General features: G+C 43.4%; 1 protein-coding gene across 1 annotated transcript; it reads right to left on the bottom strand.

Annotated features, from left to right (window-relative positions):
• Positions 1-856: 856 nt before the first annotated feature.
• On the bottom strand, positions 857-15,915 carry LOC134880824 (beta-secretase 1-like). The gene is made up of 9 exons (XM_063907916.1): positions 15,102-15,915; positions 11,221-11,309; positions 10,887-11,103; positions 10,377-10,514; positions 4,251-4,385; positions 4,039-4,140; positions 3,404-3,553; positions 2,142-2,334; positions 857-1,658 (listed from the first exon to the last, which is right to left on the bottom strand). Exons 1-9 carry the CDS (start codon positions 15,435-15,437, stop codon positions 1,420-1,422), a joined length of 1,599 nt encoding a protein of 532 aa, XP_063763986.1. The 5' UTR covers positions 15,438-15,915; the 3' UTR covers positions 857-1,419.
• Between the last annotated feature and the right edge of the window lie 164 nt (positions 15,916-16,079).

Below are 16,079 nucleotides of genomic sequence, written 5' to 3'. Positions count from 1 at the left end.
ATCAAATAAATAAAAAGGAGGATCAATCATTTCCTGACTCCCGCTCATTTTCTTCTCTCGGATTCGTTCCTATTCTCTCCGTCTCTGTTGCCTCCAAATCCTCACTCTCTTGGTCCCTCTCCTCCTTCATGACTAACAACTTTGTCATGAGACGTTCCACTTGACAGTTTCCCTGATTTCAGCCAGTTAATCATATTTGAAAGAATGAATGAAACGAGTTGGAGTGCATCTATCCTAGCCTACAGTGAAACGTGACGGCGGCTGTTTTCTTCTACGTTTCTATCAAAAACTAATAAATTATAGTTTTTTCATTTAAAATAAAAGGGATTACAAAGGAAATGTTTATTGTTCCTGTTTTTTATTGTAGCCTGTGGAAAAATCCCACTTAAAAAAAAAAAACTAATATTTTTACACCAGACCACCATTACACGTTTCATCTCGCGCACCCCCTGGTGGCAGCTCGCGCACACTTTGGGAATCCCTGTGTTAGGCTGTTTCTGTGTCTGTGAAAGATATTTGTCTGATATTTCATCAACTGAACCTCTTTATGTTTACTTAATTTGCAGTGCAAAATTATTTGCTGGCAATGCAACAGTGTGATTTTATAGATACTATTCATATGCAGTAGTATTTTCATTTTCAGTAACATCTTTGTCTTAATTAAATCTTTCTGTATACTCTTCAGTGCAGCCACACACACACACACACACACACACACACACACACACACACACACACACACACACACACACACACACACACACACACACACACACACACACACACACACACACACACACACACACACACACACACACACACACACACACACACACACACACACACACACACACACACACACACACACACACACACACACACACACACACACACACACACACACACACACACACACAATGGTTTCCCATCTTGTATTCATATCCAGGATGTGTTTCTTCAATAAGCAATGACTGTTAAATTATCAGTTTTCTCTCTATTTTACCTAAATCCACTGTTTTTTGAACTCTGCAATGTTAAGAGACAGCTTTCTTCAAAATGACAAATTCAATCCATCTTCTGTAACTTTTTAAACACTATAATAAAGATTTTTACCAAGTGTTATTTTGTTTCGTCTTTACCCAACGCTGTTTCTGCATAGGTAGCTTAAACAGTCAAAGTAGATGCTGACGAGACCAACTTTCTCCCCCAGTTAATAATGGCTCTAGTTATCCTCAATTGATCTGTTCACTGTGCAATCACTATGTCAGCATTTTCTACACTTTACATATTACATTCCTGAAAAACCTCTTCAAAGTTCTTTCAACAGCACCCGCATTTTGGAACAACGCTCATCTATTTCTCCCAAAATCCACCCTTGCTGGTCTGCACGACTCCTTTTGTCGCCTTTCATCTCGGCCTTTACTTCAGGAGCGATATGTCATCAGCGAAGTCCCCGTGTGGGTGGATGCAGCGGGCGAAGCGCCACTGACACACCATGAGAAACAGCGGCAGCATGAAGAGAGCGCAGATTCCTGCCATGATGTAGGCGATGGTCATGAGAGTGGACTCGTCGGTCTGAGGGATGTTGTAGCCGCAGTCCTCGAGGTCGACGCCGTGGAACGGGCCTTCCACAGAGGCTGTGCGAAACTCATCATGCACTACGAATGACAGAAAGGGAATTTTAGTATTATTATACTTACATTTTGATTTAGAACAGACAAAGTTTTACAAAACGGATCCAACAGTACGATGAAATGACAATACCAACTCACATACCCAAATCAATGAAAATAATACAAAATCACATATTTAATAAATAAATAAGAAAAAGGTAGAAAAAGTTTACAAGATCCCTTCAACATTTCAAATAACTAGGTTGACTGATAACCAAGGAAGACAAAATGTACTATTAAATGGAATAGTACATATAAGGGGAATTTAAGTATTTGAGAGTCTTAAAGTCACATTATTGTAAAAAGGTTAGGGTCTACTGGTTATCACCAACATACAGCATACATATTTTAATGCATTTTAGGTATTTTATCAATCCCATACTTCTATACGAGTCTCCATATTTATTCTCCTCTGTTGTATTTTACATCAAACCCCATACTGTCTCCCCTCCACCCTTTCCTCCTCACCATGGCAGGTGCTGACTGCAAAGCCGATGCGTTTCTTTTCTCGGTCAAACACCACATAGAATCCTTCCATGATGACAGCCCCCATCACTGTACCAGTGCTGGACTGGGACACGGCAAACTTGTAACAGTCCTTCTGGGCGGAAGCCACGTCCTCCTGGGCGGAAGCCACGTCCTCTACTGGCCGCAGGTATTGCTACATAAACAACAATGGAAAAAAAAAAATGAGGGAGTGTAGTCAGACACTGAACATTATAAACAAGTACACACCACTGCTTGTTTAAACTATAGACCTTCTAATGATGCCCTGACTTCAGATTTGGTCCGTCAGATTGAAAAACAACGACGCTAACGCGACTTCTCCCGGTCACGTAGCAAAACATAAACATTGGCAACTGCCATCATCGGTGATGTCACCTTATTTACCGAAGTGCCGATGGCAGTAAATAGGGCTAACATCGGCCGATACCGATGTATCGGTGCATCCCCCATATATCTAGAATCATATATATATAATATATATATATATGATTCTTTAAACTCTCCCTGATTACAGCATCAGCCATAAATACTCTGTCATCTTTGTCTTTAGGTTTTCCTGTGTATACGTAGCTTCAATATACATTCTATGTGTGGTGTTGAACCGGCTATATAAGCTGTAAGAGAAGGAAAGGAAAGTAAAAACTCCTCTCAAGCGTTTCAAGCTGCTGACAGCTTCAATGTCACAGCACCTCGCTTCTAAATCCCACTGTCACATCTTTTTTATTCCAGCACCATCAAGGTCTTTTCAAGTAGCTCTGAACGAAAAGCGTTTAATGACTTTTCAGGGCTTTCTGAAAAGCTTTAGAAAATAAATTCAATGGTAATTTTCTCTGAAATGTGTTCATTATTTTATGGTACCTAGCCCGTCTTTCATCTTTCGAGAATACATAAAAGAGTTTGGCTGAAGAATAGGAAGAATTATTGTGAACAGACTTCCTTCAGGAGTGCAGAGGGTAATAACATGCATATATTGCCGATAGAAAGATTTCATGTAATTTGTGCTTTTTGCACCGCGTTTGTGTTTGCCTGCAGACAGTGACTATCCTTAACGGCGGAGAAGGTAAATCCAGCACCCGTGTTCCATCATGAATCAAGGTAAAATGAAACACTAACTTCTGATGATTTGAGAATAATTTTAGACTTGAGCAATATAACTTCATATGGGACAAATGTTATCCATACATGCAACAACATTCAGCCTCAGTCGAGACACAGTGCATTACCTGCGGCAGGATGGAGATTCTGAAGGACTGGTTGTGGTTTTCACTCATCAGGTAGAGGGAGATGACTGGGAATATGTGCCAGAGTGTAGTACCAGCCTGCCAACATACCAGCCTGTCCCCCAGCCAGAACTCGGAGGGAAACTGCTCTGTCTGAAAGAAAGGGTCATTCATTTGTTCTTTTCCAAAGGCGGCTTATTACAAATCAGGCCCATGTGGTAATGAGACTGGAGGTAAGCCCAGGGCTATAAATCGTTCAATGTCTTCAACAATTCTGGCTACAATAGTATGCCATTGGATCAGAAAAACAAACATAACAAGGTTTTTGCAGGAATGTAAGCAAACTTAAAATATTTTCATCAAACGACTTTGAGATGGGAAACTGTGAGATACTAACATGCTTAAGTGCTTTAAATACCATAACAGATTTTATTATGAATGTCAGATGTCCAGCCTGCTGCCATGGTATAAAAGAGTGAGAGAATTATAAAAAAATATCAGTCAATTAAAATGAGTCAAAAGCATTTCCCTCTACTATTGTCTGCTTTCATGAGACATCTCAAGAAATCAGCAATGACGGGAAGCAAAGCAGAGTCATGCAGGAAGGAGTATAAAAAGGGATCCAAGCATTAACTGACCGAAGAGGCCGCTTCAATAGCCTTGACTGCAGCCTGGAAGACTTTCCTAGGCAGACGAAGGTTAGTGGTGCCGCTGTCCACGATGCTCTTATCATAGTTGTACTGTAAAAGAAAAGTCACCAATCAAAAATGTCTTACACAGATGTTTTGCTGATGTTTGAATTATTCTTTCTTTGGTTTTTGCAGCCATCCCTCCTTCCACCAAATCTTACCTCTTTACAGTCCATGTTCAGGTCCAGTCCGTTCACCTCAATGCGTACGATGATGACCTCATAGTACCACTCCCTGCGGATTGGAGTGTACCAAAGCTCTCCCACGTACAGGGACGGGTCCACTCCGCCAATGATCTAAGAGTATAAGAAAAAGTATAATTCAGAAGGGTTTTTCAATACCACATTTGAAAAATATTGAGGGTGGTTGGTTCCAAGATTATAAAGTCAACGCAGTGGATGTAAGGAGCACATGGAGGCAGGAGTTCCAGATAATAGTCTTTTATTTGTAGTTTGTTGGTTCTTATATTGTTGTTCGGTTTATCTGGCAGAAAAGGCACAACACATTCCAGTTAGTTTAAACACAACACTCATAACTCAAATTATGTTACGAGGCAGCTATCCCTTACATAACTATATGCTATGTGGCGACAAAGTAGCCAAAGGCAATTACAACAGCACAGAATATAAAGAGAGAGATAAGCCACCCAAGATGCCATGAAAATACAAAACAGAAAAGGAAACTTACTGGTTATTTAATCGAAACAACAGTTCAACTTTGAACTTTCTCAAGAATAACTGGGGCCAGGCCTTTATAGATTGGCTAGCTCCGCCCCTCCAGGGTGAAAGGAGGAGGGAGCAGGTAGGAGGGAAGCGTTTTCCACAGCCGCCCCTCAGATATGTGACACATATTTGATTCAAAGGAAACCCTTATGTTCCTTCAGGGTACTGGGTCATCTCAGATCTCTGAGGGAAACCAGTCGGCTGACAGGACGTACATATGATTTCCCTTTAATTAGTACCTTAGCCACTCTGACATCTGAGCTTGGGAGAAGTTTGGAGTTCAGGATCTCCTCAACCCCTAGGAGTACAGTTTGAAACACTTCCTCCTTCACGGATTGATTTCCCAAGGTCACACGTAATGCTGTCTTAATGGCTCTCACCTCCCTTTCGCAGGTCCCCCCAATGTGGAGAGCATGCGGGGGATTCCTCAAGAAGCACACTGTGTTTAGACAATTGTTCTTGAAGAGCAGGGCTCAACTGGTCAAAGGTTTTTTGCAGCTCTCTCGCTCCTCCCACGAAGTTGGTGCCATGGTCTGATACGACCTCAAATGGGGTTCCACGTCATGCTACGAAGCGGCGGAATGTCATGAGGAAGCTGTCTGTGTCCAGACTAGGGAGAAGGTCTATAAGAATGCACCGTGTGGTCAGACATTTAAAGAGTATTCCCCATCTCTTCTCCTGTCGGCGGGTGACTTTGATAAGGAAAGGGCCAAAGCAGTCCATCCCTGTGGACCAGAAAGGGGGCTTGAATAATCGCAGCGAGATGGAGGTAGATCAGCCATCTTAGGAATAACTGGGTTTGCCTTCCATTTCTTGCACTCCATGTATGAATGCTGGTGTTTCCGCACTGCTTGTCTTCGACGCGAGATCCAATGATTCCTCCTGAGGGTGGCAAAGACTCTCTCTGGCTCAAAAGTCCTTGTCAAAGCCCTTAAATCAGCAGTTGTGTAATGTAATGTTTTGGATCCAAAACCACGGTATGGATATTGTTATAATCCCGATCTTCACTTTTGCACAGCCGACCACCAACTCTGATCACGTTTGTGGTGTGATCGAACTCAGGGGCCAGATTGTTCAGGAGGCTTTGACTGGTGACAGGTTTAGCTGCTTTTGAGTAAGGCATACTCTTCAGGGAAACTGTCTTGTTGTGAATGTGCTATAAGGAGGGCCTCCACCGAAGCTCTCGCGGGGTTGAGAACCTGCATCCAAGGACGAGGGGATGTTCTGGGTGGTTCCAACAACCAGGTCCTCCCAGGACTGAAAGTCAAGGACGTCTGTGGGGATGGTTGCAGGCGTAAGGGACGTATAACCACAGAAGGTAGATTTTGGGGATTCCTAATAAGTGGGGTGGCATAACGATAAACCACTTGGATTTCCACTCTTGTTGTTTGGCTGTCAAGACATGCTAGAGCCCTTTCATCTTGTTTGGACCTGGTAGTCACTTTTTGGTCATCAACTTTCCGAAGCTTTTCTACTGCTCCGTAGAGGTCAAGATCAGGGGCTTTGCAGGAAACGAACAGGGACTGAACTTCTGGACTTGTGTCCTGGACCCAAGCAAACTCTTTCTACAGGAAAAACCAGATGAGGGTGGTCGGAGCCAATAAGGAGCAAGGGTTTTATCTTTTGGAAGGCCTGCACTGGTAAGCCCTGCAAATGCTTGAATCTATGGAAGACTTGTGCTGGATAGGATTGGGGTGCAAGGGTCAGTTTATCTGCTGTGAAGGCATCTCTTATAAGGAATTTCTGCTTTGCATTTGACACCGGGGAGATATTGAAGGTGACCGTTGTGCCAGCCATATTCTCTGTCCCTTGTCGCTCGCTTTTCATGAGGGAGCCGAGGTGTCTCCTTTTGCACTTAGGGCATAGCTCCTTCAGTTCACATTTCCAAGCTCTGTGCTCCCAAGCACATCTCCAGCAATGGCCTTTCTCTTGGATCAAGTTCTTTACAGCATCGTTTGATAGCTGTCGGAAATCTGGACAGGCACTATGGTGGTGATCAGGAACATCACAATAAGGGCATGTCTGATAGGGATTGATAGCAGGCCTGAGTCCAGGTTTCCAAGGTGGGCTTTGAGGATGACTAGCACCATGCAGTATAGTAGAGGCTGGGTTGCTGCTCCTGACATGGCTGGACTTTGTAGGTTTCCACTCCTTATGCCCTTTACAGTTGTCACGTGTTTGGGTGGCCATAGATTGACATTCGGCCTCTTCTTCTAACCAGTTAGAAAAGTCAATCAGGTTGTAGGGTACTTTCAATGTATTCCACATATGTATATATTTCACATCCTCAAATCTTTATTGTTATTGTAAATATTCTTCTCTCTTTTTGCAGTATTTTATTTATCTTATTTTCACCATGTATGTTGAGTTGTTGGAGGAGCATGGGATATAAGATTTTCATTGCCAATATATACGTTGTATATGCTGTGCATATGACAAATAAAACCTTGAAACCTTGAAACCTAGGGTATGCCTGGTTTTGTAGCACATGTGAATCTGGCGTAGTTTGCAACATGCTCGGATGGAAGTTTACCCAGCTGGACATTGGATGCAAAAGCCAGCTCCGCATCTCCTTCACCCTTTACCAGGGACTGCAGCATACCAAAACCGAGCTCGCACTCTGATTGCGAAGTCACTAAAGCCTGTTAAATCTCCAGGGCGAAAAAGGGGAGATGGCGGATTGCTGTGATTTTGCCCAGGACTAGCTGCTGTGGCTTGCCGTACCTCTGCTGTAGCACTGACATAGCTCGGGTATAAGGGAGAGGGTGGTGTGCATAAGCTAGTGAAAGGCGGCATGCTGTGTCCAGCTTCAAATGGTCCAACAGTACATGGTATTTGAACTGCTCACTTTCATCGTGGGGCATAAGGTTTGTTAGGGCCATCTTCAGCATGCTAAACTGTTTGGGATCATCCCGGGTAAAGCATGGAAAGGAGTGGGGTGCAACATGTGAGGCTCTGCTTGACCTTGGTAAACGCTGTGGTGGGTAGTGAGTAAGTGAATAGGGCTGGAGGTTAATAGGAGGAGCAGTGTAGGGACCCCAACATTCCTCAGTCGCGACATGGGACTGTAATGGCTGCTCTGCAGGGACTTGAGGTGGCTGATGAAGGGGCAAAGGAGCACACTGTAAGGCAGCATGAAAGTAGGTTCTAAGGGATTCACAGCAGTTTGAGGATCCACATAAGGGGTTCGTACGTAAATAGGTTCTACTGCTGAAGATGTAGGATTCGTTGCAGGCGGAGGAGGTTGAGAGACAGAAGCTGGAAGGGGTACCTTCTCTTTGCACAAGGTACTGTATGTGGGATGGGACTCCATGACTCCCTGTAGTTCTGCCAAGGATAAAATGAGCCTGGAGGGAATGTGAAGAAGGCCTCAATGTGTATGGGGCTGCTAATACATTTCCTTGAGAGGGGTCAAGCTGCTGCAGAGAGGGGGTGGCAGCTGGTCTGGATTGGAGTGGCAGAGGAACAGGCAGTGACAATTGACTTGTTGCACTTGCAGCAGTCTGGTATGTTGAATATTGTTCAGGCTGTCTAAAGGAGAGATCTAAGAGAGTATCATCATATGGGGTCTCTGTAGGGGCTCTGGCTTCTGGGGCTACAGGATATGGTTGCTGCATTTAAGTATGCTGAACTGGAGCGTTGAGGGAGGATTGTTGCGCATGATGTCCATTGGTCTGAGTAGCCTGTGTCGACTTGGGCCTTGCAGGCTGAGGTGAAGGCCTTAGAGAGGCAAGGGGGGATGGAAGGGAACAGGGCCGACTAAGTGGAGGTGGTAATGGGAGATGTGGGCAACGGTGGCTAATGGGGATGTTATGCTCATATAGGGTTTCATGTAATTCACAAAACTAAATGGGGAGAATTGTGAGCTTCACAAATATCTTCAACATTGTCATTTGAATTTAATGAAACTGATGATCGCGGTGAAAAGGATGATTTGTTGTATGACTGTTGCTCATACCTGTCCCAACGAGCCTGCACATCCCTTCCTAGATCCATGATCAGGTCTTTCAGTTGGTGCACTTCTGTCCTCATAGCTTCCATCTTAAAGTTGGAGGATCCTCCCTTCCATTGTCCTCCATTTCCTCTGGTGGGAAGATTGTGACGGTGGGCACATGCTCCACTTGTAGTTAAAGTGGCCATAGAATGCATCTGGTATTTTAAATTGTTCTCTGATATCTACAAAGAAGGTATATAACTTTAGTTGATCCAAAAAATGTCCAGATGGGGTTTTACAGACCCATTTACAACCCTATGATTTGGTCCTAGAATGAAACAAGCTGAATTGCCTTATTTGGGGGTTCATTTAAATAATTATGACGAGCTCTGCTCGATTGGCTGGTTTACAAGGAGCAATCCATGGCTGCCTCAGAGCCCACAGAAGTGAGTGAAGTTCGCAAAACTGTGAGACATGAACCATGGAGGCTATTGGCATCCAACCTTACATGTTTGAGCCTTTATCGGAGGAGGAAACCGATGAATTTGAAGAACAGCCAGTTGGTCGGAGATTGGAGAGCAGCGTTACGGAGTGGTAAGTGTTAGCGTTAGTGTTTCCAGCAGCTGGTGTATGCAAATGTTGGGGCTGGACGACCGTGTGTGACATCACACACAGGGATTGTTGTAATTTGCCCGTTTTACCGCTGTGATATGCATATTCATGATTTGCACGTGAAGAAGGAAACGATGGTGTTTGAGGTTCACGGTATGTCAGTTCAATGAAACAAACTCTCCTTATTATACTATGCCAAGGTAAATACAGTTTTCCATTCTATGGCACCTTTAAACGTTTTTCCCTTGGGGGGCTACGCATTGTGTTATCTTTGTCAGGGAGCAGCTCTGTACCTAGATGGCTAGCATAAGGAGCTGATGGCTGGTAGTTAGCAGTGTTAGCTTCTGGGGGGCAGCTTGGGAGGGACGTCTGGTAATCTGCCAGATAGCTGGGACGTTTTCTTGGTGGTGCTCTATCCATTGAATCAGACTTACTCAGGCTCGAAGGACCATGAAGAATATTTAGGATGGTACGGGTGGTTGGTTCCAAGATTATAAAGTCAACGCAGTGGATGTGAGGAGCACATGGAGGCAGGAGTTCCAAATAATAGTCTTTTATTTGTAGTTTGTTGCTTCTTATATTGTTGTTCGGTTTATCTGGCAGAAAAGGCACAATACATTCTAGTTAGTTTAAACACAACACTCATAACTCAAATTATGTTACAACGAGGCAGCTATCCCTTACATAACTATATGCCATGTAGCGACAAAGTACCCCAAGGCAATTAAAACAGGAAAGAATATAAAGAGAGAGATAAGCCACCCAAGATGTCATGAAAATACAAAACAGAAAAGGAAACTTACTGGTTATTTACTCGAACAACAACAGTTCTTTCTCAAGAATAGCTGGGGCCAGCCATCTTCTTTGTTCGTCGGCGGAAGGGAAGCCACAGGTGAGCTGGCTGCCTTTATAGATTGGCTAGCTCCGCCCCTCCAGGGTGGCTGGAGGAGGGAGCACGTAGAGGAGTGGGGGAAAGGTTTTCCACAACATTAGATGATTTGTGTGTGTTTGTGTCTCACCATGCTGCCACCAACAGTAGCGTTACCCAGGGAGTAGTTTTGGGTGAAGCCTGCTCCACACAACTGCAGAGAGAAAAGGTTGGGAACAGGAGTCTGCCGAACCAGAGAGTCGAAGAAAGGCTCCAATGTCTCGTCAGGCTGTAGAAAGAAAGAGATGGCGGGGGGATAGCTTCAATTCTGAATGACCAAACTGTTTTTAGTTTTCAACTTTACATTTCGATCAAATTAAGCTAACCTCATCCTATCGACAATATCGAATATTTCTATTACAATTTTTTTAATCATTTTAAATATAAGGACAAAATTACTTCCCAATCTATTTATGTCACTGTTCTCAAAATACAGAGCATTCATCGGCTATAAGAGCATGGTTTCTAAACACTGACATTGAATGATTTGACAGCCAAGGTGCTCATGTGTATGATCGGTCCTTTGCAGCTGGAAAAATGCTTCATTCATGAGGAGATTCTTTTTCAGATTTTGAAGAACCAAAGGATACGCTGGTCTTACCCGGGCTATATCGGCGTAGGCCAGTCCCAGGATTCCCTCCCAGTTGGATCCGTTGATGAAGAAGCGATCTGACTGGGTGATCGCAGCAATGTTGGCGCGCAGCGTGGTGTTGGGCCCGTGTGGGACGGAGACCAGGTCCGTTCCCAGCTCCCCCTCCCAGCGACCCTGGGTGTAAGGAACATACACACTCCTGCCTTGATCACGGTAGGAGCCAGAGCTGTCAATGAGTAGTAAGAAAACAGAGTGGAAGGAAAAAGTACAGAGTTAGCGTACGGTTCTTTTTTTTTTTTTACTTATCTGGCTGTATATTTCACCCCATAATGTTTCTACTCACAGTGAACGATGGTAGTATCTGCGCAGGAAGGGATGAGCAGCGGCCCCGACAGCAAAGTTACTGCTTCCTGTGTCCACCAGGATGTTCAACTAGTGAGAGGGAAGAGAAACACATGGAGACATTTATTAAATATATGCTGTGTGCGTTTATTTACAAAAATCCACAGGTCTGTGAAACAGACGCTCGAGTTACATCGTAAAATTGATTATGTTCCATCTCTGAAGGGCACGTTTAATCATCAGTATCTTGGCTACCTTGGAGTCAGACATTTGGAAAATATATTTCTGTGAGGGTTTTTTAAATATCTGCAATTGATATCTAACTATTGATATTCTACCTTCTTTTATATATATTGGCAGTCTTACAGGCAAATGTTCTCTTTCACAGGAAGTAGTCAGCATCACATCACACGGATTTTCATTTTTAATCCGTCATTCTCGGTATCCATTTCTCTTCCCTTGTAGTGTCCTGTGCTGTTTCCTGTTGCCCTAGATGTCCTTCTCCGTCCCCTGTCTGCCTCCACTCTCCACTCCTCTCAGGTTGCTTTTTCTACTCCCTCCCGGCCCCCCATCTCCTCCTCTTCTGTCTGCATCTCTTTGTGAGTATATTTTGCGCAATCAGTCAAAACAGTAGTGAATGTGTGAATGGAGCCCGATGGCAGATGATTATGAAGCCTAAAACACACAAAAGTTTAAATATTATAATGTAGAAATTGTGAGAAAATAGAGACGAAGCAAATTCTCTCTTTGACCAAATAATGTGTATGTCATTTACCAGCTACAAACTAGGGAGAGAACTGCTGCAAACAGTTACTGTCACACTGACACTGTCCAAATGTGTTAGTGTGAAGGTAAAGCGTCAGAGAAAAGGCATATGTTGGTGCTCGTGTTTAACAGACAATGGTGAATTATGTCCTTAGAGCCTGCTACAATAAATAATCTTTTACACAGATATTAAATTATCTTTGACTAAAATTGCAGATACCTATTTCAAATCATGTTTCGTTCCATTCTTTTTTAATGTACTGTTGCTTCAATACACTTAATTCCCAATTGTGTAGTTGTAATTCAAGATTCAAGATTCAAGAAGCTTTATTTATCCCGAGGGAAATTGAGGAAAATTGAGTTCAATCAATGCATCAACATTGATATGGTTGTTTTAAAAATGGACTAATGTGATTTGTGTAAGCACATGCTTTGCTAATATACTGACCGATAAATTAAAGGGACTACAGATAGACAGTTTGCTACAGAAACACCCAAACAGATGAACAGACAGGCAGTCAGATACAGCCACAGCAAGCTGTTCAATAATGGATTGGCTCTTTAAATATCCAGGATAGTGCTGCTGTTTCAGGGGCTGGTCCTGAAAGCCCAGAATAAATACGGACTCTAACAAACACACACATCTCAATGATATCACCCACACATCTCAATGATATCACCCACACATGCCTGCATATGCTGTCTCTGCAAACACCTCTACTGTCAAAGTATCAATGCTGAACACACCCTGTGTTCCTCTCTTAGCCAGAAATGTACTGACTGCTTTGGATGATTGTATTGCTCTCACACACACATACTAAAGGCTCCATCCTGACACACTGAGCCTTCACGTCTTCCTCTGCTCTGTCTCTCTCCTCTGTCTTCCTGTCATCCCTGGCGGAGTGCCCGTCTTTTCCTGCCATCATATCTGCCCTCCCCCCTTCACCACAGAGGAGAAATCATCTAGTGGTTACCGGAACACCCTGTATCTGAAAGTTACTGTAAATGATTTGAGGCTGTTTCAGCAACATTGCATCCATCTGTTGTGTCACGTCAAATCTGTTAGTTATGTTTATTTATTATGTCTGTCATTTCATGTTTAATCAACTATTTATGTCATACCAAGTGAGGTGTTCATGTATTCACGTCATGTCATGTCTGTCTAAGTATTTATGTCATGTCTAGTCAAGCCCCTGTGTTTCATGTTGTGTCTCATTTTACATTTCCTGTTTTATTTTGTACTTACCTTGTTTCTCATTTCAGGCCCTGTTACTTTCTGTCTTTGTGTGTTTTCCCGCAATTGTCAGCGTCTGCCCCGCCCCTGATTGTTTCCACCTGTTCCCACTCACCTCATGTATACATATTCCTATCTCCCCCTGTCCAGTGTCAGTTCGTCTTGTCCGTTTCCTCTTCCAGTCGTGCCAGGCCTCAGGTTAGAGGAAGTAATATTCAAGTCAAGTGTGTTTCTAAGTGAGTTATCGTGTTATTCAAAGTCAAGCTCAGATTCATCTCTAGTGTAGAGTAAATCCTGAAGTTATCTTTTAGTTACGTGTTGTTTTTCCTCCTTGTGAGCGCTTTTTGTTATACCGTTGTACCTCCTCTGGTAGAAGAATTTTTCTTCATCTTTATTAAAAACATTCAAGAATGTGTCTCTGGGTCCTGCATTTGGGCTCTCCTGCTTTGTGTGAAAGTTGTGACACCATCAACCATATCAAAGGTTATTGAAGGCCTTCTATATAAGGTTCTGCAATTAGGACAATTTACTTTCAAAATCATTTACCCAGCTACAGATACATCTATTTATATAAAGCTTTGCTTGTTATCTAGATGGAAATTATTTCAAAGCCATAAAAACGTTCAGATAATTTGATTCAAGATGCCTTGGTACTCATTAAGGGCCTGCAAATGCTCTGTGTGTTGTTATAGACATGGATATCCTGACTTTATTTTAATGAATTATATGGTAATTGACCCATGACCAGTGCGTTTCTGCTGGTAGATATGGAGACTGCTGTTATTGCTATTGAGTTGTGCAGGAATGAGTCCTGAAACCCACAAATGAGTTAGCATATTATCACATCAGTAAGTACTTCACTTTAAAACTGTTTTTTGAGAGTGTTTTTGGTTAGATGCCTGAAATAAGGTTTGTGGTAAATAAAATCCAAATAGATATTCATGTTTTGATCAACAGCATAAAATATGTCACTAAATACCCAACTGGTGATTGTGCTAAGGTTCTTTTTGTCAAGTGACTATCAGACTACTAAACATCATCACGCCCAACATGAGTCGGCCTTTAGCTTAGCGGTGGCAACGTGAAGTAAAGCGAATGATGTAGCTTGCTTAAAGCTATATTAGCTTTTTACTTAAATAATCATAAAAGCATTGTTAATAAGTAGGGACTATCAGGCTGACATGTAAGAATCATGAACAAGTCTTGGCCACAGATTGTATTTTCTGCAATAATCTGAAATTCAATGGAAAAATCCCATTGAATTTTGTTGAGGGAGTCCCTGCGATGCTCAATTCCGGGTCAGCCTACAAAAATATGTCATCACTGCACCACTCAATTGACAATGTAGTGATTTTTGCCTGTCTGACAATGTCTGGCCCATAAACTCTGTGGTCCACATCCATAGCAAACGATACAGAAGATACAGCGGTTCAGAGAACGCCCTGAGCAATGGATGGATCCCAAGGCACTTGATGACGGAAACAAACCAAAAAACAACAGTTTTGTCCGTCTTTGCTGACTAAACTCAACCACAAGCATGTTGCCCAAACATCACTCTCTCCATGGAAGTCTCACCTTCACTTGTCACCCTCCATCCCTTTCTTTTGTCATTTTGTTCATTAATTTTTTCACTTTCTCTCTTTCACCTTCTTCTCCACTTCTACCACCTCATCACTTTCTCTCTGTTCGTCACCCTCTGGGCGCCAGCCTGTACACCACAGCTGCACTTGCATTTCTTCTATGGGACTAATAACAATATTGTGATTATAATTATGATGTTTTTATGGATCTGACTACAGTGACTAGGCCAAAAAGTGTTTGCAGGATGTGCCTTTAAGGCTCTTTGACAAAATATTAATCATGTCCCGTAAATAAACCTTCACCTTTTGCGGAGGAGAGCCAACAGCCATCTCAACGTAGTATCCTTGACCGGACTTCCCACGCAGGTTATCAACCATGTCCACAAAGCTGATGCCGCTCGCTGCCGCTCCTCTCCGCTTCCGCGCACTACGATTCGCCGCGTTGTCGCGCTTGCGGTAAGCAGCGGCAGGTGGCAGCTGCGATGGCTTCTCAGCAAGAGCGCCTTGTCGCAGTGGTACGCGGATGGCGAAAGGCAGGCCCGAGGCGTCCGGCGTGGATTGACCGTGGCTGAGCAGACACAAAGTCGTCCATATAAACAGACTTTTCAAACACCGAGGCTGTAACGTAGACCCCTCCATGCTAAAACTCTGTTAACGATGTGTGTTTTTGGTATGTTTTGGTTCTGACGCTCCGCACAGTTGGACGTCCAGTCTGCAGAGGCACATCAGAGATCAGCTGGCGATGAGGCTAAAACGACGGCTAAAACCATGATGGCAGTTGCACTACAAATCACAGGGTGACTTTATCTCCTCTGGTTTTCTTCCCGTTTAGTTGTGGGGAAATAATACAATTTTACACCTCGAACGTAAAATGACAAAACAAAACAGCTGGAAATCAATTCACTATTTGTCAAGCAGGGCAAACGCTCGGTGTCACGCATATTGTGAGGCTCCTTGCTTCTACAAACCGCAGGCCTAGGTCGTTTGTGCCGCACATTCTCATGTCAAACGACCGAAACCACTGTTGGTTGACAAGCAAGCCGGAGAGTTACAGTAATCCGCATCCTTCCGAGACATTCAGTTATCCGACTTCCAGTCTTTCACCCCCACCTCCGGCTCCGGCTCCATCCACCCACTGCATCCCTCAGCAGCACCACCGTCAAGTTGTAACAGGAAACTGCACTTCCTGTAGGCCTTTTCAGAATAAAGTGAAAATCACTTTAATAAGCATTAAGATACGCTTAACATCAACCCTGTAAGAATAAAGGCTCATCTACCTGT

The sequence above is a fragment of the Eleginops maclovinus genome, chromosome 18 (genome assembly GCF_036324505.1).
Source record: "Eleginops maclovinus isolate JMC-PN-2008 ecotype Puerto Natales chromosome 18, JC_Emac_rtc_rv5, whole genome shotgun sequence".
Classification (NCBI taxonomy): domain Eukaryota; kingdom Metazoa; phylum Chordata; class Actinopteri; order Perciformes; family Eleginopidae; genus Eleginops; species Eleginops maclovinus.
The sequence above is the reverse complement of the archived record's forward strand: the minus strand, read 5'-3'. Positions and strand labels throughout refer to the sequence as shown.